We start from the raw sequence: 24,433 nt of genomic DNA on the forward strand, positions 1-24,433 counted from the left end.
GTGTTTTTCCTTAGCATACAAATTAAAAGTTCTAAGGTTTCATCTTCAGAAGCATTTGCAACAACAATACAACTGGTCTAATCTGTATGATGTTGCTGTGATGATAGAACTGAGACATAAAGTCTATTTTTTTTAACTTGTTGACATATGGTATAATCTCAAACAGTATAAGATAGCCTCAGCCTTCCTGCACAGATTATAGGCATGCGCTATCACAATGTTGCTTCAAGACCAAAACACTCCTAATTACCAGCAGTTCCCATACTTCTGGAGACTGAGGAGTCTAAGTGGAAGGCAAGGGCCTCCATGCTGTTATGACATAGAAGAGGGTGAAAAGACAAAGAAATAACAGAGGTGAGCTCATCCCTAGGTAATGACATTGATTCCATCCTCAGCCCTCTAACCCTGATCACCTTTCTGTGCTTCCATTCTCTAATGCTGTTATAGTAGAAATAATACCTCACTGTGAGTTTGGGATACTTTTAAAGAAATAATTTTGTAGGCCAGTGTGAATCTCAGGAATCAGAATTCTTTTTTAAAAAATGTATTCATTTATTGTTCTACAATTTCATATGTATATGTATATTGTGTTATCCCTATCTAGCCTCTCTTATACCTTTCCTCTTCCCTACTGAACAACTTGTTCTTTCCAATAACTTCCTCTTCGTGTGTGTGTGTGTGTGTGTGTGCGCGCGCGCACACACACACGCGCGCGTGCATGTGCTTGCATGTGACACTGTATTTAATTGCAAGAATGTGGGTGTGTAGAACTAGTAGATATTTATTTGAGGAAGGGTTACCTATTAGTGACTATACCCCTGAGGAATTTTGATTTCTTCTCTTCTCCCTAGCAACAATGAACTTCCTATAGCTACTTAGGGAAGAATGGGGGTCTCATGAGCCCCTTTCACATCCATGATGGAATGTTGATGGAGCTAGTCTTGTATAAACATTGTTTGGGTAGCTACAGTTACTATGAGTTGATGGATACAACTGGCTGGTCATGTCCAGAAGATAGTACATCACAGCACCTCTTTCTATCCTCTGGTTTTTAGATTCTTTTCCTTCCACTCTTCCATGATACTGCTTGAACTTTGGAACAGGTGATACAGATGTTCCACTTAGGGCTGAGCACCCAGAATCACTCATTCTCAGCACTTTAGCAATTTATGAGTTTCTGCATTAACTATTGCCATTGTAAACAGAAGCTTCTCTGACCAAAGCTGAGCAGCACTAATCTATGGATATAAACACAAATATATAGACAGTAGCTTGACACTATGTCTATTCAACACAAACTTTATGTTCTTCCCTAGGTCTTATGATTTTTCAAGCCATGAACTTTAGAGGCAGTAATTCCTCCTGTGGAGTGTGGACTTCAAATCCAATAAAAAAGTAATTGGCTACTCCCATAACAGCAAATGCCACTATTGAACCAATGGGCACATCATCCTTGGTAGATTGATATTCAAGGTTAACATCTGGATAAGAGCATGGCTTTTCTTCCCCAGAATAAATTATACTTTTTTTTTTAAAGTGAATTTTCTTTTTTAGTTACACTGGTATGGAACCCACTATGAAGTGCAAAGTCATAAACATTTTATGTGTATTTTAGCCAAAGCCCTTAGAAGATTATGGTCATCAATATCATGGCTTCTAATTTCATATCTCATTCTGTTTGACGATATTTAGAACAATAACAGGTATGGAGTTGTCATTCTATCCTAACAATACCTTCTTCTGGAATATCTCCTGAAGGACCTGCTCTCTTGAGGCTATGTGACAGCTAACTTTTTAAATAAGAATATCTAAACCCTAAATAATATAAAATATAGTACACACATGAATTGTAGCAGTCATTTTAAAACTTGGTATTATGTACTATACATAATTGTACACCCTCTACTTTTATGTAACTAGCAATATAAGTAGGTTTGTTTATGCCAACATTGCCAAAATGAGCAGTGCAGTGGGATGCAACACTTTTATAGCTAAGACATCACTTGAGTGATAGGAATTTTTCTGTTGCAGTAGTCTATTCTTGAATGAAAATGTTATGTATCTCATGACATCTCCCAGTTTGGGATGCTATGAATAACAGATTAAGAAATGTGTTTTGTACCAAGTACATTACAGTAGACATAAAATAAAGACAAGAAAAATACAGAAGACTGAGCCTGGTAGAGCACATCAGAAAGTTCAGCACTCCTGAGGCAAATGCAGGAAGATCATAAGTTCAAGGTCATTCTTGCAGACATGGTAAATTCCAGGTTGTCTTGAGCTGTCTGACGCTGCCAATCAGATAGATTCTATCTACTTCTATCTATCTGTCTGTGTGTCTATGTATGTATAAGTGTGTCATGATAGTCAACAGCACAGTTCAAAGTGCATTTACTTGTACATTAATACATTCAAATGTATTGCTTTAGGTAACATCAGTAACAATTCAGTTGTGCCTATATTAGTATTATCTGATAAACTCTAGGCATAAACATTTTAACTTGCAAGATGCTGGTTGCTTAGTAACTATTCTACTTCTTGAATGTATTAGAATATATTGCATCCTAAGGATACTTGTTTTTATTTTATTTTCTTAAAAAGTGCTTTTTTGGGGTTTTTTTTTTTTGTTGTTGTTTTGTTTAGCAAAGGGTTTGCCATCAGAATGTCATTATGAAAACCATTGCTACCTTGAAACCAAATGGGAAAGGAAAAGACATCAACATTGTTGTCATTGCACACATAGATTCAGCTAAGTCCACTACTATTGGCCATTTGATTTGCAAATGTGGTAGACTTGATAGGGACTATTGAAAAATTTGAAAAAGGGGCTGCTGAGATGGGAAAAGGGTATTTCAAGTATGCCCGGGTTCTTGGACAAACTTAAGTTTGGTATCACTTCCCTGTGGAAATTTGCAAGCAGCAAACATTATTTTACTACCATTGATGCCCCTAGACACAGTGGCATTATTAAAAATCAAAACAAAATATCATTACAGACTGTGGTGCTGGTGTTGGTGAATTTTGGTGCTGTTTTTTTTTTTCCAAGAATGGGCAAACCTGTGAGGATGCCCTCATGGCTTACACACTGTGTGAAATTGTTGATTCCACAAAGTGAATCCTATGGAGTCACACTAAAGCTGGCACCTCCATTAAGAATATTGGCCACAACCCTAATGCAGTATCATTTATGTCAATTTCTAGTTGGAATGGTGATAAAATTCTAGAACAAAGTGCCAATATGCCTAGGTTCAAAGGATAGAAAGTCACCCATAAAGATGGTGGTGTGTGGATGGTGGTGTGGGTAGAGAGCCACACTGCAGGGAGCTTTGAATTGTATCCTGGCACCAATTCAATTGCAACTGCCCTTCCAGGATGGTGGTATTGTTACTGTGCCTGTGGCCTGAGTGGAAACTGGTGTTCTCAAACTTGCCATGATGGTTACCTTTTACCCAGCCAGTGTCACAACTGAAGCAAAGTCTGTTGAAACAAACCATGAGGTTCTGAATAAAACTATTCCCGGGGACAATGTGGATGGAATGTAAATAACATGTCTGTCAAACATGTTAGATGTGGCAACATTGCTCAGATGATTGATCCATCCAGCCAAACTCACACTGCCATGCCCCTCTCATGGATTGTCGCACAGCTCACATAGCATGCAAGTCTGAGAACTTAGAGAGGAGATTGATCCCTTAGCTGGAAAATGGCCTCACTTTCTTGAAATCTGGTCAATGTGGCCATTGTTGAGATGGTCCCAGGCAAGCCCATATGTGTCTGGATCTTCTCTGACTACCCTCTCTTGGGTCATTTTGCTGTTTGTGACATGAGGGTGACATCAAAGCTGTGGACAAGAAAGCTGATAGAGCTGGAAGGTTACCAAATTGCCCAGAAAGTTCAGAAGGCTACATGCATATCATTCCTAACACTGTTTGCTCCAGTCTTTATCAGGAGTGGAGGAATGGTCTCAGAACTGTTTTCCTAAATTGGCCATCTAAGTAAGAGTAAATGGCTAGTTAAGGATCACATACATTGTCAAAACTGCAGAAGGAAAAGAGAATATTTTGTGAACCATTTATTCATGTATATAGCAGTTTTAAGTTATTAGCTTTAAAGACCAACACTTTTTGTTTTTGAGATGATTATTTAATTATATTTCTCCCTTCCTTTTCCTTCCTCCAAGTCCTTTCATATACCCATTCCACTCTCCTTCAATTTCATAGCCTCATTTTCACTAATTGTTATTGCATACATATATGTATTTGTACAAACACACACACACACACACACACACACACACACACACACACACATTCCCAATTATAACCTCTTGAGTCCATATCGTATTACTTGTATGTATATTTTCAGGGCTGACTGTTTAACACTGGACAACCATTTGGAGTTCTCTTCCCTGGGGGAAACCACCTCTCCTGCTCTCAGCTTTACTCATTTGCTTACAGTTCTTTGTGTAGGGTTGAGGCCTACTTGGCTTTTCTTCATCCAGTTTGGCATGTCCATTAGTATTATTCAGTTCACACTGGGGAGATCATATTGGTGAGACTTTACCATCATTGCTTCTGATGTTACTAGGAGATACAATCTCACAACAAACTCCATGATCCTTTGGTTCTTACGGTCTTTATGAACAACTTCTGCAGTGTTTCCAGAGCTTTAGATGTAGGAGTGTTTTGTAGATGTATCAGCTGGGACTGAGCTCCACAGTTCTGCATTTTTATTGGTTATGATATTCTGAATTGGTTTCTATTGCAAAGAGAAGTTTCTTTGATGGAGTGAAGACTACACTTACCTGTGGGTATAGGAGAAATGTTTATAGATTGTTGTTAGGGATTATGCTTGTTTAGTAACTTAGTGGTTGTAGATTATCCTCCACTAAATATGATTTCACTAGCAGTCAGTAGTTAGATTTCCAGTACTAGGCATGGTCCCACTCTTGTTGAGTGGATGTTAAGTCTAAGAAGAGAGCTGTTCCTTACTGTCAAGATAAACAACTGAATCAAACATCTATCAGAGAATTCTGAGTCATTAAAACAAGTTCCATGAGGAAAATTTGTGTGTGTGTGTTTGTGTTTCACACAGGAGCCCAGGCTGTCCTCAAACTCCTGATCCTGTTGTCTCTACCTCCCATGGGCAGAAATCATTAGCATGCACCAGGACATCCAGTTCTAAGGACACATCTGAGCTTTCCCTCTACCTGCAAACTCTAAAAATTGATAGTTGTCAATCACTTCTATCAAATACTCTCCCTTGTACTTTTGTAAATTTCCTTCAGATTTTCTAATTGCTCCTTTTTAATACTTTTGTTGAATCACATTTTAAAGGCCAAAGTTATCTCCCAACCAGCTTTTTCTGGGAGTAACATTCAATATAGTAATTCTGTTCTTATTCCTGTTATTGACTGACAGATTCCTGTCATTCAATTCTAGGCCAGTATTCTAGGTACCATTACAGACTCCTATGTCCCAGGTATGCTTTTGAAACTTTGGGAGATTTGAAGGATTGTTTTGTGTTTTGGTTTGGTCCTTGGTTTATTTTAGGGTTTAAATTGTTTTATTTTGTTTTGTGTTTTGAGTCTTATGCTGTAGCTGACTAGCCCGAACCTTGCTATGTAGATTTGGCTGGCTTTGAACTTGAACGAATCCTTCTGCCTCCACTTTTCTGATGAGTGGAATTACAAGTTTGGGCAACAGAACCCAGCTCTCTTCCATGTTTTTGTTTCTTTCAGATTCTACTGGTTACAGTCTTGTTAATATTTAAAATGGCTTTCAAATTTGAGTGTTTCTGGCGTCAGCCATTCCCCCTTGTCTAGTCAAGTTTGTCACCAGATCTTGATCTTCAAGTTATTAATTAACTAAATTTAAAGCTTTCATCTATTTTCTGATATCATGGCATAAGAGTTACATTGCTACTGGATTTAAATGCACCTTTGCTGTTCAGAAACCATTCTCCAGTCTGCCTCACCTCTAGTGTCTCACCCCCACCCCAAGTGTTCCCTCCTTTGGAAGAGGAACACCCCTTAGTCTTCCCTAGGGGCACTTTCTCAGTTGGTTTTATCTCTAACAATGTGTAGTTTTGTCTTAGGTGTTGTTTGAGACGTGTAGCTCAGGCTACTTCAAAATCACTATATAGTCAAGTATGACCTTAAACTTCTGATTCCCCTTCCTGTACTTTCTGAGTGCTGAAGTTATAGGCATGTGACAATGCTGAGTTTATTGGTACTAGGGATGAAATACAGGGCCTTGAGTATGGTAGGCAAGAACTCTACCGATTGATCTTTATCCCAGCCCTATACCGTTTTTTTTTTTTTTTTTTTTTTTTTTTTTACAAAAGGGATTTTTTTTTGTTTGTTTGTTTGGTTTAGTTTGGTTTGCTTTTTCCACAACAGGGTTTTTCTGTGTAACCCTGGCTGTCCTAGAACTAGCTCTGTATACCAGGCTGGCCTAGAACTAACAGAGGCCTGTGTCCTGAGTGCTGGAATTAAAGGAGTCCACCACCACCTGGCTTAACTAAAAAGTTTTAAAAGTAGGAAAAGCAAAGTGAAAATAGAAAATAAAAAATAGAAGAGCCTACCTGTCTTTTCACAGCTCTTTGGAGTTACCTTTATAACTACAACTGTCCATTTATTACTCCAATATAAACTCCACAGAGCCTCAGATTTTGTCTGTTGAGCAAATACTCTCTGTGTGCAAAAGATTTTCTTTGACACTCTTTGAGACAGCACAACTTTATTGCTAAGAGTGCTAGTTAATTGTTCTACAATGAAGTTTCACATTAGGATTACATAAATATGTAAGAGGGGAGGGGGAGAAAAAGAGGGAGAGAAAAGGGGAGAGGATGGAGGATCAGGGAGAAAGGGAGGGGAGAGAAGGGAGAGGAAGACTAGTCCCTTATTAGGAACTTGGGCAAGTAGCACCTTCCAGGTCTTCTTTTTTCCAGTACAACATGGGTAACACACACACACCTACCTTCAAGGCTGTCTAGAGAATTAAATGAAATTATACAAAAGGCTGTGGCACAGTACCTTATGTACACAAATAAGCTCAATAATTCGCGGTTATTTCTGGGCTTAGTGCCTAAAAAAGTGAAGAAATGGATAGATGAGAGGTGGCTGAGGTCTTTCCAAACATCCACAAATTCTGGATCCTCTGTCTCCTGTGCTAGGGAAATGCTGGCAACCTTTAACTTTCCAATCCGTTGCTTGGAAAACCAATCAGGACCCTAGGCATCTTTTCAGGGGTCATGCATCTGCCCTCAGTTCTGATCAAAACCTTCACCTTCTCCAAATCACCACAGCGCCAGACATCCATTCTTTTGTTTGGCAAATCTTGGCTGAAATCTCACATTTGGGCTCAGGACATCCTTAGGCACGCGGTTTCTGCTTAGACCATACTTTCCAAGTTCGAAGCAGGTTCTGAGATCTCCGCGGGTGTGGTCCACCTCCTATCCTTAGCTTAAGGCACCCAGGAACGTGCCTTGGACCCAGAGGCTAGGGGGTGGGGGTGTCTGGGGATGGTAGGCTTGCATCTGGGCGGAGGAATTGGGTGCCAAGAGCTTGTGACAGGCGTACTGGCTCACACTCCCTGAGCCTGGGCGCGGCCACTCGGAGCCTGATGTCCGGAGAGGAATCAGGTGCTCCTCCGGCCGCGGGCACGCGCCCCCGTCTCGGTGCCCCTCTGGCGCGTCTGCTTTGAGGCCCCAGCAATACCCCGCCCGCCGCGCGCACCCCTGACCCGGCCCCGCCCCCGGCGGCCGCGAGTAGCGGGCGGAGCAGGGAGAGGCGCGCTGGGCTGTGGGCGCCGCCTCCCTTCCGCGCAGGGGGAGGGACGAGGGGCCGCGCGGGAGACAGAGAAAGCCTGAGCGGGCGACTAGCGGAGAGCTGCATGCAACCGGTGGGAGGCCGGCCCCGCTGGCTCAGCGACTCCGGCTGGGAGCGTGGACCAGCTCGCGGCGGCGGCGGTGGTGGTAGAGGCTCTGAGCTGGCAGGCGGAGGGCTTTCTCCCGCGCCCGCCTGCCCGGCGCGGTCCGAGAATGCGGGGGGGCGATGCCCGGGGCCAGGGACGCGCTCTGTCACCAGGCGCTGCAGCTGCTGGCCGAGCTCTGTGCCCGAGGGGCCCTGGAGCACGACAGCTGCCAAGATTTCATCTACCACCTGCGGGACCGTGCCAGACCCCGACTCCGCGACCCAGGTAAGCGCCGCCTCCAGGGCGACCCAAGGGCCCTGGGATGGGGACTTGGGGCCGCGCCAGGGCCTGAGGTAGGAGAGCAACGCAGACTGGAGGAGGGCAAGGGGTGGCCGTTCAGCTCAGTGAGGTCTCCAAAAGCAGCGCACCACGGCCTCAGTTGGAACCCGGCAGAAGCTGCTGCGCGGAGGCCGAGCTAGGGTGGGCTGGGGCAGGCTTGTAGGAGCCACGCCCGCCACCTGCGCTGGGCTCCTGAGGGCGGCCCCTGAGCTCCTAGCTGCGCCCGCCACCTCATTCGCAGGCGCCCAGGAACTAGGGGAGGCCTCCGAGGCCTTGAAGCTGCAAAGGGGATCCGAGAGCCAAGGAAACTCTGGGAAGTTAGTTGGTTACAGCCTGGCTGCAGCTAATTCTTACCTGGACCTGTTCAGCTTGAGTGCCCAGTTCCTTTCCCTGCTCCCGGGTGGGAAGGGAGGGATAAGATCTTGCTTGGGGCCAGGCCCCTCAGAGCCACACATCTAAGGCAGCTGGGCCTGAACCCTTTCCCTGCATGTTGCAAGGTGTGCAGGCACTGAGACCTTAGTTCCCAATTTGTCCCGCTGCTGCAACCTTGCACACTGGAGTGGTGGGCTTGCTGGTCCTGTGGTTTGCAGCTGTCCTAGTGAAAGTTGCAAGGCACCTAACTTTGGAAAGTTCATTTAGTTTGGCATCTGACCTATTAAGATTAGAAGGCGTTTTATTTGAGCAGTTTGCTTTTTCTATCTTCCCTGAGTCTTGCCATTCATCACTGGCCACCAGAAGATACATGTTTTCTGAGCACGTTTTCAGCTTGAGAACTCATTCTCAAATGTGTTGAACTGTTAAAAATGGGATGAGAGAATGATCGTTGCCTTGATGTTCATGTGTGTTAAACATTGGTGATACTATTGCTGTGCAAACTATTAAGTACAAGTATTTCTCATTTTACGCCAGTTTATTATATAAAAATACAATTACTTAAAGAATAGAGAATTACTTGGCTGTAACGAGGAGCCAGCTCGTGTATGTAAATAGCCTACCTTTAATAAGATATTCTAAATGTGTGTGGTGAAGGAAGCTGTTAAAATTTTGTCACATTTTCCTGTAGTCAAAGGCTTTATTTTTCATGCCTGTAGGTACATTAATAAGTTTCTCAAATGATCACTAATGTTTTACTCCAAATGGGAGAATTAAGTGGAGAAATACTGGTTCCAGTGATTTCCTAGGAGGCTTGGTTATCCCCTCTATGTGTGGATGCCAATGTGCTTCGAAGACTACAGATAGGAATGGAAGTGCCTCACTCACCAATAGGAGTGTGGGGTGTTCTGTGTGTTCATATAAGGTGCAAGCCCATTATTAACACACTTTTCCCAAAGCACGTGTGAGTGCTGAGCCCTCTCTCTGTGCTAGTGCCCCTGTGTGGTAGGTTTTCCTTGTGATCTCAGACAAGCTGTCATCTTTGGCTTTACAAGAGGAAGGGAATGCAGCCTGTGTCTGAATTGGGGTTTAAATGCCACATCTTTTAGTCAGTTCTCTGTCCCTTCCCTTTAATTCAGGGGCTGCTTCTCATGTGCCCAGGTTCTCCCAGTTCCCACACTGGGTGGACCTGGAGGAAGTGTCCCAAGGAATACTACTCACAAGCTGAATTCTGGCTCCTTGGTTGGGGAATTGTTTTTCTGAGAGACTGCCTTGCTGTTCCCTGACTTCTTGAAAGCAGGGCGCTGCTTAAACTAGGGCACATGGTTTTGATGTAGCTCCTGCCCCTCTGGCTCCTTCCATCATGTCAGGAACTAGCCTGCAAGTGAAAGGTAGGAGGAAATACAGCTGAAGATGGCATTCAACATGCTACCCTCTCCCTTAAGGCACCTGCTTAATTCAGATCTCCCTGTTTCCCTCCCTTCCTTATCTTGTTCACAGTAATTCATAGGTATATCACATGCATGGATTTATGTCTGTTCCTCTGAAGCTCTTTGGCCAAGCCAAGTGCTTCCTTATCTCTGAGTCCTAAGAGCTGAGTGGCTAGAAAGGCCACATTGCACAATGCTAAGCAGATAGTGTCTCTGCTATTGGCTACTGTCACCCAACAACCATGTACAGCTGCCCTGATAGTCCCCAGAGAGGCCTCTCTGTAAATGGGTGACTTTGTTCTTTGAAAGAATCTACCCAAATGCCATGTTCCAGCCTCCTATGTCTGATGCCTGCCCATGGCTACCCCATTGTAACTATTTTCCCAGGCTCCATTAAAGATTTCAGTTATAAAAGGAGAAAACAAGTTATTTGCTGTGGAGTAACTTCACATCTAGGATGCTTTCCCCCCTTTTCTGAGAGGAGGTAAGGCTGGTTCTCAAGCCAGTGTACTTGAGGCAAAAGGAAGAACTTGTGGGAAGGTTCTGAGGGAGGAGCATTGTTGCTATGATTCAAGAAACACTGACTTCGAGGGTGGCTGGAAGTGGAGCATGGTAACAAATCTGGTCAAGGGTTGCATAGGTCAGATCATGTAGGGTCTTGTAAACTTGTAAACTGCTTTTTACTCTGAATGAGATATGAACATTAGAAGTTCTTAGAGAAGTGGCAGGCAGACTGCCGTGCTGAGAAAATACTGTAGGGGAGCAAGAGTGAAGACAGATGTGTTAGTGATCTGTTTCAGAAATTCAGGAAGAGGTGCAAGTTCAGCATGGTCTTAATGGAGGCACTGAGATGTAACCATTATGGACCACTTTGAAGGCACCACGGCTAATATTTGTTGACAGGAGGTATTAGGAGGATGGAAAGAGCTGAGGATTATTCACAAGCCCTCTGACCTAAGCAACTCCATTTACCTAGCAGCAGGTTTCAGGAAGAGGCATAGGGAGGAAAAGCAGGGAGATTCTCTTTGGTGTCTAGCTTTTTGTACATAACTGAGTGTGCCATGCCTCTTTAGTTAAGACAAGCTGTCCTGCAGCTGATGGTCCTTAACATTACCATTGGTCCATGCTCAGTTTGTAACTGGAGGCTTTACTGCCAAGAGGCTGGCTAGTGAAGTGCATTTACTGTTTTGAAGGCTTTCCTTTCTAGGGAATTGAAAACTCTCTGAGCTTCTCCTCATTGAGCTATTGTCACACTATAGATTGAACTCAGGGCCTCTTCTCCACCACTGAGCTACACACCCAGCCTTCATTGATCTTTAATCTCTCTCTCTCTCTCTCTCTCTCTCTCTCTCTCTCTCTCTCTCTCTCTCTCTCTCCTTTTTTTTTTATATTCTGTATCTTTGACTGTTAGGAGGGAAGGGATCAGAGCTCTGTGCCCATTGTTTCTACAGGCAGGATGCTGGGATGCACTTCCTAGTTTCAGACATGTTGTATAATTGTCCTTGTCTCTGCTCTGTGGGACACTGATGGGCTGGCTACAGGGATGCCTCATGTAAGGCAGTTCACTTGGTCCTCTTAACAGTCTTCTGAGATATGGCTTCTCAAAGCATTTGTTGTGTGCCAGAAGCATCTGGATACTTGTAAGACATAAGATCCCAGGCCTGCTTCACCTTACCAAGTCTGCACCTTTGCTTTCGTTGGATCCTCGATTCAAGTTCAAGAAGCATAGTCAAAATGGTTAGCATATATAGGGGAAATACAATGCAGAAACAAGCTAACCCATGGCCATGCTCTTCACTTACAGAAAGAGTTGGACTTAAGTCAAAGTAGCATATTAATCAGTCATGTCACATTTGTAGTTGTCCCTCAGTATCTAAAGGACTTTGGTTCAGGGCTCCTATGGTGCTAAAATATGAGGGTGTCCAGCCTTTCATGCAAAAATGATTTAATCTTTGCATGTGACCTATGAACTCCTCCCATGAACTCCAAATAATCTGTTCATTTTCATACCTAAGAATGTAAATGGCTTGTCAGTTGTTATTGTGTTATTTGCAGACTAATGGAAAGAAAGAAGTCTGTCCATGGTCAGTACAGATGCACCCTGCCCCCCCCAAACATTTTTGCTCTACAGTTTTTAAATCCATGGATGTGGAGATCTTTGGCACAGGGAGATGACTGAATTCAGAGTTCATCAGTCATTTTCAGTGGATGCCTTAAAGTACTTCCTAACAGCCATCCTTAGACCTGCTTTGTCTAATCTCAAAGTGTATAGTGGATTAAATTCCCTGAGTGTAGGTTAAATTGGGTGTAGTTAGAGTCGCCTTACTATTTTGGTTATGAGTTCTTTATCTGATGTCAGTTTTCCATTCCTGTTCTGCTGTCATGTTCTGATTTTTTGCATATTTCCTTCATCTGTACCAAAGAAACAGCTAGAAAATGTTTGTTTATTATTAGCTCAGGTGTGAAGCAGAGCTTCAATGTCATATTATCAGTGATCCTTCCTTCCAGTGAAATACCACTATATTATGGTTTTATACTTTTGTTACATATTAGAAATACTTAAGGGCTCTGACAGAATGGAAAATAACAACAAAAACCTAACAATGACTGGGCTGCGTCATAGATCAATCAGTTAAACTGAAGTCCCATGGGTGGTGGTACCTGGGATCCATATAGAATATTCCGTATATTTCTTGGTTGATTTTGTCTTAAGGTCAGGTAGAAGACAACTCTTGTGACAATAGGTGAAGGTAAACTCCACCTAACTCTTCTTAGCTTATCTTTCCTTACTGCAAAAGTATGGAAAAATTATTTAAAAACCTAGGAGAAATTGACTGTTGCTTTTGCATAGCTAGTATCCATATCAGCTGATCCATAACTTTTGACAGTATTTTGCCAAATTTTTTTCTCGAGGACTTTTAATAAGTGTTACAAGACTTTATCATGTCCATCCTCTGTTAAGATAAAAAATACGTTAAGAACGAAATGTGATAGCGTATATCCTGTATTTGCAATCCCAGCACTTGGTAGCTGGGAACAGCAGAACAAGAGTTCCAGGCTTCAGTTACATAGTCAGTTGGAGGCCAGCCTGGGCGGCACGAGACCCTGTCTTGAGATCAGAGAAACAGAATGTAGGACTTTCACTGATAAAACCTTGTACTGAATTATAGTAAAATTTCTTATAAGGAGGTATGTGTGGAAAATAATAATTAAATATAGTTTTAAGGGAAAATCTTTGTGCCCATTATGATTAAATATTACCCTTAAGTCAAACTTTCCAAAATAGTAAAACTAACCATTATTAAAATACTGGCTTTTTAGGGATAGTTATTGGTGTGATTATGCACAGTGGGATTAATTTTTAAATGTTAGCATTAATTGTAATGGGGGAAATAGCCTTCCAAGGAGTGAGTGGCATCGGATGTACAGTGTGTGAAGGTCTCATTTGCATTTACTTCAGTGACATTTTAGGGTTTCTTCATAAATATTTTATTTAAACAAGTGTGTTTTCATCTCTGTGGGATTCCTCTACATGGACCAGTGAGTGATTTAGTCAAGAGGTAATTATCAAGAGAAAAAAAAAAACAAAGCAAAGCCTGTGGCAGACACCACAGGCAGACCCCCTAGCCAGGTGCCTCTTTCAGAATAAACAATCAAAGGCACAGATTTTTTTGGTATGGGCCAGAGTGTCACAGAAGAATAAAGCTGAGCATGAAAGCAACTCCCCCTAAAACTCTCTCTCTCTCTCCCTCTCTTTCTCTCTCTGTGGTGTGTGTGTGTGTGTGTGTGTGTGTGTGTGTGTGTGTGTGTGTGTGGTGTGTAGCACAGGTGATCTTACTGGAAGGCACTCTGGCACATCTGTGTGGGCAGGTGTGGTTCCCATGTGCTTTGCTGAGAAGAAATATACACTCTTTTCTTCATCAGGTGACCAAGTTCTGAAATCAGGGTGCATTAAAGGGACTAAGTCAGGAAAACAATGGCATTATGAGAGGGTAAGTGTGGAGTGTGTATTTCTGCATTCTAAATGAAGTCACAATGCTAAGTGTGGAGTGTGTATCTCTGCATTCTAAATGAAGTCACAATGCTAAGTGTGGAGTGTGTATCTTTGCATTCTAAATGAAGTCACAACTATAAATGTGGAGTGTATATTTTGTGCATTGTAAATGAAGTCACAATTCTAAGTGTGGAATGTATAGCTCTACATTCTAAATGAGTCACAACTGTAAGTGTGAAGTGTGTGTCCCTGCATTCTAAATGAAGTCACAGCTGTAAGTGTGCAGAAATTTTCCCTGTGGAAATTGATCTTCCTGTGAGCTCTCACTGTGTATCATGGTTTCTCTCTTATTTCACCTATTTATTTGTTTTGAAGAGGATGGTGGCCTCATTTAGGACAACCTGGTCTTACACTCAATGTGTAGCTGAAGCTGACTTTGAACTTCAAATCCTCCTGCTCCACCTTCTGGGTGATAGGATAACAAAGAAGCACCATCTTGCCTGTTTCTACATTTGTTTTCATGGTATTTAATTAATTGACTCTAGAAAATTGGCTTTAAACCAAAGCAAACTCAGAGGTCTAGACTTTGAAGGTATGTTTGAAACCTTCATAGAACACAGTGCATAGATTTTATCAGATGCATAGTATTGGAGATGGAATCAGGACCTGTGCCTTGCAGACAAACTATTGGAAAACTGAGCTGCATTTCTAGACAAAGGAATATTTGTTTGTTTGTTTATTTACTTATTTTATGTGTATATGTTTGAAGACTGTTGTGGGTATCTTGAGTCGTGTTTCTCTTGCATATATATTTTGTGTGAGGGTGCCAGATTCCCTGGAGCTTGAGTTACAGAGAATTGTGAGATGCCATCTAGGTAATGGGAATTGAACCCTAGTTAGGTCCTCTGGAAGAACAGCCAATGCTCTAATCTCTAAGCCATCTCTCCAGCCCCTCCCCCCTTTTGAAACAGGGTCTCACTTTGTATGTTTATTTATTATTTCTCTCTCTGTGTCTCTCTCTCTCTCTGTCTGTCTGTCTGTGTGTGTGTGTGTGTGTGTGTGTGTGTGTGTGTGTGTGTGTGTGTGTACATGAGTTTATGTGAAGAGCATGCATGCCTGAAGAGAATGTTGGATACCCTGGAACTGGGGTTACAGGCAGATGTGAGTCACCATGGAGGTGCTGGGTCTTTTGCAAGAGCAGTAAGCAATGCTTTACATTAAATGAAGAGGGAAACAAAGAGAGTACACCAAGGAAAGGAGGAAAGCTGTATGGTAAAATGAACTAGGCAAGAGCTTTAGAGTCAGAACCCAGTCCCACACTAGTTAGTTTAGTAACCTTGAGCAAAAGATTTCACTGTATTATTCATTGATAAAATGGGAGTAGCCTGTTAAAATAGCCGTCTTATGCTCAGAATAAATGCTCAGGTGTCATTTCCCTGCCTGTTTCCCTTTCAGTGGTGGTCCATGGTCACATGTGGGTTTTTGTTGTTTTGTTGTTTTGTTTGTTTGTTTTTTGTTTTTTTTTCTATTTGAAATCTCTCGCAGGCAATATTTCTATTCTACCCTTTTGTAGGGCATAGCATTTTCCCACGTTTTTATAGCTCCATGATCACACACATTTTTTCTTTTCTATTTGAAGTCACTTAACAGTCAATATATTGGTTCTGCTGTTTTGTAGGCATAGCATTTTCTCATTTTTTTTTTTTTTTTATTTTCTTAGCTGTGGGCCTCTGAGAAAGTTACTTCACCTCTGTATCCTTCTTTTCTCATTGATAAAATGGATTGCAATTATCTGGGTTCCCATTACAGGATCCAGGTAAAGTACTGGATGCCAGTTCACTTTAAATGTGAGATGAACAACATGTAATGTTACATGGGGCAAAGTAGTTAGCTACTGTTTTTCTGAAATACAATTTGGACTAGGCATTCTATATTTTCATGAGATTAAGTTGGCAAGCAAACTCAGTATATCATAATCTAAATAAAATACTTACATAATAAAGGCTGAGTAAATGTTAGTCATTATTTCTATGATTATTGTCCAGTTGTAGTTATTATTGTTCTTGTGATTTCTATATACATCCCAAAGAATGAATATAACTTTTTTTAATCAAACACATCTATTTTTATTAATCAAAATAAGAATAACAATCATCATATATTTGATGTCCATTTATCCCTTTAAATAAACATAAAAAAATAATTAACCTAACCCAGCCAATCTTCCTGTTACCCATTACCCACCCCTCAAAACTCTTTATTTTTTTTTCATTTATTTTATATAACCAAGTCCATTTAAATGAAAACAAACATTTATAGACAATATTTGGGAATTTGGGCATCGTTCTTTCCACACTATTTCCTGCTGGTAAGGGACACTGTCATAGGGGATTTGAAGAAGATTCAGAAATCATGGCTGTAGTCTGTAAGGCTGCTTTGTCCAGCTGTTTTGAATGTAGGATCACCTGGCACTCTGTCTCAGGTGGTCTGGCTTGATCAAACCACATTAGTCTGGAAGGAATCCACAGCTTTTCATTTTCCGTGGAAACAAAAATAGAAAACCTTTTCCCTAGTAACTTGTCCTTGAACTTAAATTTTGGAGTCAAAGCATTTTTTTTTATTTAATTTATTATTTTACATGTTGATCCCAGTTCCCTCTCCCTCCCTCCCTCCCTCCCTCCCTCTCTCCTTCCCTCCCTTTTACCATCTCTGCCCTCTCACATGCACTCTAACCACCCTCCCCTCCCATCCCCCCATCCCAATTCCATATGTAGGGGAATGCCATCCAGTTGGGGTCATGTAGGTCTGACAGGTTATGTGAAGTAGGGACTAGGTCTTCTCTCCTGTCTCTAATTAAGGCAGTTATCCCTCCATGGGGGATGTGTTCACAAAGTCCTTTTGTGCACCAGGGATACATCCTGGCTCCACTGTCTGAGGTCCCTTAGACTGCTCAGTCCTTCTGGCTGAGACCCATATTCAGGGGGGCCTGAGTCAGTCCCATGCAGGCATCCCAGCTATCAGTCTGGTGGCCTGTTCGCTCCTCCTTGTTCAGGTAAGCTGTCTGTATGTGTTTCTGCCGCCTGGCCTTGTCCTCTCCATCTGCATCTGGGTTCTACTTCGACTCAGTGTTTATGTATGGGTGTTTGCTCCTGTTTCCAAAAGACATTAGTTGAGGGCTCCATGGATAAATTAGTTGTTGATCTCACTCTCCGGGAAGGGCATTTATGGTAGCCTTTCCACGGAAGCTCAAATTGTTATTTGGAAGCAGTCTTGTAGTTCTCTAGACCTTTCTTTGTGTTCAGTTTTATCTTCAAACCAATATTGGCTCCCTCTTTTATGTTCTCTCTCTCTCTCTCTCTCTCTCTCTCTCTCTCTCTCTCTCTCTCTCTCCTGTCTTCTATTCCTAACCAGGCTCAATCTTCTGGATCGCACATGTTTTCCTTTCCTCCCCCTCATTTTCTCTTACTTCTCTCTCCATTCGCTGCCCCCCCCCCACTTCCCCTGAGCTCTGAGGGACTTGTCCCTTACCAGTTCTGTGAGGGACTTTATATGAATCTCTTAGAATACACCTTGTATCCTAGTTCCTCTGGTGGTGTGAATTATAGGCTGGTGATCCTTTGCTCTAGGTCTAAAATCCATATATGAGTGAGTACATGCTATGTTCCTCTTTTTCTGACTGGGTTACCTCATTCAGGATGGTTTCTTTAAGTGCCATCCACTTGCCTGCAAATTTCAAAATACCATTAATTTTTTCTGCAGAGTAGTATTCCATTGTGTAGATGTGCCACATCTTCATTAACCATTCTTCAATTGAGGGGCATCTAGGTTGCTTCCAGGTTATTGCTATTACAAATAGTGATGCTATGAACGTAGTTGAACAGATGTCTTTGTTGCATGGATGTGAATCCTTTGGGTATATGCCTAAGAGGGGGATTGCCAGGTCCTGTGGTAAACTAATTCCCATTTTCCTGAGGAACTGCCATACTGATCTCCAAAATGGCTGTATTAGTTTGCAATCCCACCAGCAGTGGAGGAGTGTTCCCCTTTCTCCACATCCTCTCCAACATGAGACATCATTGGTGTTTCTAATTTTAGCCATTCTGGCTGGGGTAAGATGGTATCTCAAAGTTGTTTTGATTTGCATTTCCCTGATAGCTAAGGATGTGGAGCATTTTCTTAAGTGTCTTTCAGCCTTTTTGATTTCCTCCATTGAGAATTCTTTCTTCAGTTCTGTACCCCATTTTTTAATAGGGTTATTTGGTGTTTTGTTGACTAGTTTCTTGAGTTCTTTGTATATTTTGGAGATCAGCCCTTTGTCGGAAATAGGATTAGTGAAAATCTTTTCCCAGTCTGTGGGCTGCCGTTTGGTCTTGTCCACTGTGTCCTTTGCCTTACAGAAGCGTCTAAATTTGAAGAGGTCCCATTTATTAATTGTTTCTCTCAGTGTCTGTGCCCCTGGAGTTATGTTCAAGAAGCAGTCTCCTATACCAGTTTGTTCAAGGGTACCTCCTACTTTCTCTTCTAAGAGGTTCAATGTGGCTGGATTGATGTTGAGGTCTTTGATCCATTTGGACTTGAGTTTTGTACATGGCGATAGACATGGGTCTATCTGCAGTCTTTTACACACCCTCATCCAATTGTGCCAGCACCATTTGTTGAAGATGCTGCCCTCGCCCCATTGTATAATTTTAGCTGTTTTGTCAAAAATCAGGTGTTCATGGGTGTGTGGGTTAATATCAGGATTTTCAATTTGATTCCATTGGTCTACCTGTCTATTTTTATGCCAATACCAGGCTGTTTTCAGAACTATAGCTCTGTAGTAGAGCTTAAAGTCAGGAATGGTGATGCCTTCTGAAGTTCTTTTATTGTATAGGGTTGTTTTGGCTATCCTGGGTCTCTTTTGTTTTTCCATATAAAGTTGATTATTATCCTTTCAAGTTCGGTGAAGAATTGTGGTGGGATTTTAATGGGGATTGCATTGAATCTGTAGATTGCTTTTGGCAAGACTGCCATTTTTACTATGTTTATCCTACCTATCCAAGAGCATGGGAGATCTTTCTATTTTCTGGTATCTTCTTTATTTTTTTTCTTTAGAGCCACAAAGTTCTTATTATATAGGTCTTTTACTTGTTTTGGTAATAGTTACACCAAGATACTTTATGTTGCTTGTGGCTATTATAAAGGGTGATGTTTCTCTGATTTCTTTCTCTGTCTCTTTGTTGTCTGAAAAAAGTAGGACTACTGATTTTTTTGAGTTTATCTTGTATCCTGCTAGTTTGCTGAAGGTGTTTATCAGCTGTAGGCGTTCCCTGGTAGAGTTTATTGGGTCTCTTATGTAAACTATCATATCATCTGCAAATAGAGACAGTTTGACTTCTTCCTTTCCAATTTGTATCCCCCTGATCTCCTTTTGTTGTCTTATAGCATTAGCTAGAACTTCTAGTACGATATTGAAGAAATATGGAGAGAGAAGGCAGCCTTGTCTTGTTCCTGATTTTAGAGGAATTGGCTTAAGTTTCTCTCCATTCAGTTTGATGTTGGCAGTTGGTTTGCTGTATGTAAGAGTATGGGTTTTTCCGCCTGCCGCTATTGGTCTTGTCCCGCCGCCACACCGCCAGCCCCAAATAACACACAGAGACTCTGTATTTGATATTATACTGTTGGCCAGGTACTAGTTTCTTATCGGCTAGCTCTGCCTTAGTTATTAACCCATTTGTGTTAATCTATGTATGTCCACGTGTTCTTCTTACCGGGAGCCGGCTGCGGCATACTGCTCTCTCCTGACTCTCCATCTTGACCCCTCCTCACTACTTCCTATTTCCTCCTTGTCTCCTAGTCCCTCCTATCTTCCTTTCCTATTGGCCAACAGTGCTTTATTATTAACCAGTATGAGAAACATATACAGAATGACATCTCCCATCAGCTGTATATTGCTCTTATTATGTTTAGGTATGTTCCTGTTATCCCTGACCTCTCCAAGACCTTTATCATGAAAGGGTGTTGAATTTTGTCGAAGGCTTTTTCTGCATCTAGGGAGATAATCATATGGTTTTTCTTTTTCTGTTTGTTTATATGGTGGATCACGTTGATAGATTTTCGTATGTTAAACCATCCCTACATTCCAGGGATGAAGCCTACTTGGTCATGGAGGATGATTTCTCTGATGTATTCTTGAATTCGGTTTGCCAGTATTTTATTGAGTATTTTTGCATCGATGTTCATCAGGGATATTGGTCTGTAGTTCTCTTTTTCAGTTGTGTCTTTGTGAGGCTTGGGTACCAAGGTTATTGTGGCCTCATAAAAAGAGTTTGGCGATGAACCTTCTGTTTGTATCTTGTGGAACAGTTTGAGGAGAATTGGCATTAGTTCTTCCTTGAATGTCTGGTAGAATTCTGCATTGAATCCATCTGGCCCTGAACTTTTTTTGGTTGGAAGGCTTTCGATGACTGCTTCTATTTCATTGCGGGTTATAGGTCTATTTAAGTTGTTTGTCTGTTCTTGATTTAATTTTGGTAAGTGATAGTTATCCAGAAATTTGTCCATTTCCTTTGAATTTTCAATTTTTGTGGAATACAGATTTTCAAAGTATGACCTGAAAATTGTCTGGATTTCCTCTGTGTCCGTTGTTACGTTCCCCTTTTCGTTTCTGATTTTGTTAATTTGCATGTTCTCTCTCTGCTTTTTCGTTAATTTGGATATAGGTTTGTCTATCTTGTTGATTTTTCTCAAAAAACCAACTCTTCGTTGCATTTTTTTTTTTTTTTTTTTTTTTTTTTTTTTTTTTTTGTATTGTTTTCCTGGTTTCTATTTTGTTGATTTCAGCCTTCAAGGTGATTATTTCCTGGAGTCTGCTCCTACGGGGTGCATTAGCTTCTCTCTGTTCTAAGGCTTTCAGTTGTGCTGTTAATTCTCTTATGTGACTATCCTCTGTTTTCTTCATATGGGCACTTAGTGCAATGAACTTCCCTCATAGCACTGCTTTCAAGGTGTCCCATAAGTTCGGGTATGTTGTGTCCTCATTCTCGTTGAATATTAGAAAGTCCTTAATTTCTTTCTTTATTTTTTCTTTGACCCAGGGGTGGTGCAATTGCACATTGTTCAGTTTCCATGAGTTTGCAGGTTTTCTGTTATTTGTGTTGTTGAATTCCAATTTTAAAGCATGGTGGTATGATAAGACACAGGGGACTATTCCTATTCTCTTGTATCTGTTGAGGTTTGTTATGCCACCTAGTATGTGGTCGATTTTAGAGAAGGTTCCATGTGGAACAGAGAAGAAGGTATATTCTCTTGCCTTTGGCTGGAATGTTCTATAGATGTCTGTTAACCCCAGTTGAGAGATAACTTCTGTTAGTTCTTTTGTTTCTTTGTTGAGTTTCTGAGTGGTCCTGTCTAGTGTTGAGAGTGGTGTATTGAAGTCTCCCGCTATAAGTGTGTGAGGTTTTATATGAGCTTTGAGTTTTAGTAGTATTTCTTTTACGAATGTGGGTGACTTTGTATTGGGGGTATAGATGTTCAGAACTGAGACTTTGTGTTGATGGATTTCTCCTGTGATGAATATGAAATGACTGTCTTCATCTCTTTTAATTAATTTTGGTTTGAATTCTAACTTGTTAGATATTAGGATAGCTACACCTGCTTGCTTCTTATTTCCATTTGATTGGAAAATCTTTTCCCAACCCTTTACCCTGAGGTAATGTCTATCTTTGAAGCTTAGATGTGTTTCTTGTATGCAGCAGAAGGATGGATTCTGTCTTCGTATCCATTCTGTTAGCCTATGTCTTTTTATAGGTGAGTTAAGACCATTAATGTTGAGGGTGAGTAAGGACCATTGATTGTTGATGCTTGTTTGATTTAGTTTGTTGTTGGCAGTGGTATTGTGAATATATTCTGCTTTACCCTTGGTTTCTGGTGTAGTTGGATTATCTGTTGCCTACATTTTTGTGGGCGTAGTTACCTTCTTTGGGTTGGAGTTTTCCTTCCAATAATTTCTATAGGGCCGGATTTGTAGATACGTACTGGGAAAATTTGGTTTTGTCATTGAATATCTTGTTTTCTCCATCTATAGTGATTGAGAGTTTTGCTGGATATAGTAGCCTAGGCTGGTATTCGTGTTCTCTTAATACTCTTAGAACATCTATCCAGGACCTTCTGGCCTTGAGGGTTTCCATGGAGAAGTCAGGTGTAATTTTGATAGGTCTGCCTTTATATGTTACCTGTCATTTTTCCTTTGCTGGTCTTAATATTCTTTCTTTATTCTGTATGCGAGGTGTTTTGATTATTATATGTTGAGGGGTCTTTTTTCTTTGGTCCCGCCTATTTGGGGTTCAGAATGCTTCTTGTACTTTCATGGGCTTGTCCTTCTTCAGATTTGGAAAATTTTACTCGATGACTTTGTTGAATATGTTTTCGGCACCTTTGAGCTGGGCTTCCTCACCTTCCTCTATGCCTATTATTCTTAGGTTTGGCCTTTTCATGGTGTTCCACATTTCTTGGATGTTTTGTGTTAAGGATTTGTTGGATTTATGATTTTCTTTGGTCGATGAATCTATTTCTTCTAGTTTATCTTCTGCGCCTGAAATTCTCTCTTCCATGTATTGAATTCTGTTGGTTATGCTTGTGTCTGTAGTTCCCGATTTTTTTGCCCAGTTTTTCTATTTCCAGCATTCCTTTGGTTTGTGTTACCTTTATTTTCGCTATTTCAGTTTTCAAGCCTTGAACCGTTTCCTTCACCTGCTTAATTTTTTGTCTTGGCTTTCTTTACTTTCCTTAAGGAATTTGTTCATTTCTTCCAGTTTTTTGTTTGTTTTTTTCCTCCATTTCTTTAAGGGATTTTTCTCACATTTTCTATGAGGCCTCTATCATTTTTATGATGGTAATTTTTAAGTCATTCCCTTTTGCTTCCACTGCTTTGTTGTTGTGTTCCGTTCTAGTTGGTGTAGATTCCCTAGATTCTGGTGGTGTCATGCTTGCCTTTCTGTTGTTAGGTGTTTTCTTGTATTGCCTTCTTCCCATAGCTTCTTCCAGTAGGTGTTGGTGGGGTCTCCCTCTCTCTCTATGGTACTTCCCGGGTGGGCTTATGTGGGTCAGAGATTCAATATCTGTAGCTCTGTGTGGTCCAAGCTCTCTAGGAGGCCTCTCCGCAGACAGGGACCCAGGGATGGGGTCAAGGATGAGGATCCAGTAGAAGATGCCAACATGTACTCACAGTGGTCCAGCAGAGATAGGTGGATCTCTGGGAGGGGCCGGGACTCCAGCAGAGGACTGGAGGTGGGGTCAGAAACCAAGTAGGTGGAAATTATGGGTGGTCCTGCGTGGATAGGCAGGTCTCTTTTGTTCAGAGTTGCTCTGAGAAGTTCCCGAAGTAGGGTGGACTGTTGGCTCCACCCTCTGTCCCAGTGCTCAACCAGAGGGGCAGGCCAGTGGGTAGGGCACAGGGTAGGGGGGGCAGGCTCACGGTGGGGATGGGTGGGGGTGTATCAGAGCTCCAAGGGTGCTCTTGATGGGGACCGGACACAGGAGCAGCAGGATCAGGGGCCAACCCAGGGAGTTCGGGGGGGGGGGGGAGGTTGTAGGGGAGAGGCAGCCCCGATTGGGCCCAGACTCACCTCTGGACAATAGCTGGCGGAAGAGGACAAAGGCTGAGCTGAAACTTGGGAAGGTTTTTCCGGATAGTTGGATCTCACTGGAAACTGGAACTCACCAGCTGAGGCCTCTTTCTTTAGCAGAGGCCCGGATTTGGGGGTCAAGGCTCTTGTGGGCAGGAACTCGGAGTGGACCTGCAGAGATAGGCAGATCTCTGGGAGGGGCCCGGGACTCCAGGAGAGGACTGGAGGTGGGGTCAGAGACCAAGCAAGTGGAAATTACGGTTGGTCCCACGTGGATAGGCAGGTCTCCTTTGTTCAGAGTTGCTCCGAGAAGTCTCTGAAGTAGGGTGGACTGTTGGTTTTGCAGGATAGTTCGATAGTTGGATCTCACTGGAAACTGGAACTCTCCAGCTGAGGCCTCTTTCTTACAGAGGCCCAGATTTTCGAATATAACTTTTTTGAGGACATTTTAGCATCTAATTTTGCTGTTTCTTTCTTACTTCCTTTCTTCATCTCTGACTTTTTTGTTCTTGCTGTTGTTATTCTTTAATGTCTTTTGAGTCAGGTTCTTGCTCTGTAGCCTGGGCTAGCCTTTACCTCATGGCAATCCTCCTGCCTCCCCTCTAGAATGCTGGAATTATGGATATGTGTCAGCATGCCCAGTGGTGCTTCTGTGTTTTTTTCTAGTATGATAATAACTTCTACCTGTACTCCCCTGCTTTCTTTTGAGGGGTTTTTGAAATAATAATGAATGAGCTTAAATTGATTTCTAGTGGACCTACGTCATTTAGTTCTGTT

General features: G+C 41.9%; 1 protein-coding gene and 1 pseudogene across 1 annotated transcript in view; both read left to right on the forward strand.

Annotated features, from left to right (window-relative positions):
* The first annotated feature begins 2,217 nt into the window (after positions 1-2,217).
* LOC127227619 (elongation factor 1-alpha 1-like) lies at positions 2,218-3,982 on the forward strand (annotated as a pseudogene).
* A 3,756-nt stretch (positions 3,983-7,738) lies between these two features.
* Syt9 (synaptotagmin 9) overlaps positions 7,739-24,433 on the forward strand; it is a 146,313-nt gene continuing 129,618 nt past the window's right edge. The window contains exon 1 of the mRNA XM_051191992.1: positions 7,739-8,201. Within this exon, the coding sequence (XP_051047949.1) occupies positions 8,057-8,201 (145 nt within the window). The 5' untranslated portion in view covers positions 7,739-8,056. The remainder of the gene's footprint in view (positions 8,202-24,433) is intronic.

The sequence above is a fragment of the Phodopus roborovskii genome, unplaced genomic scaffold (assembly GCF_943737965.1).
Source record: "Phodopus roborovskii unplaced genomic scaffold, PHOROB, whole genome shotgun sequence".
Taxonomy (NCBI): Eukaryota; Metazoa; Chordata; class Mammalia; order Rodentia; family Cricetidae; genus Phodopus; species Phodopus roborovskii.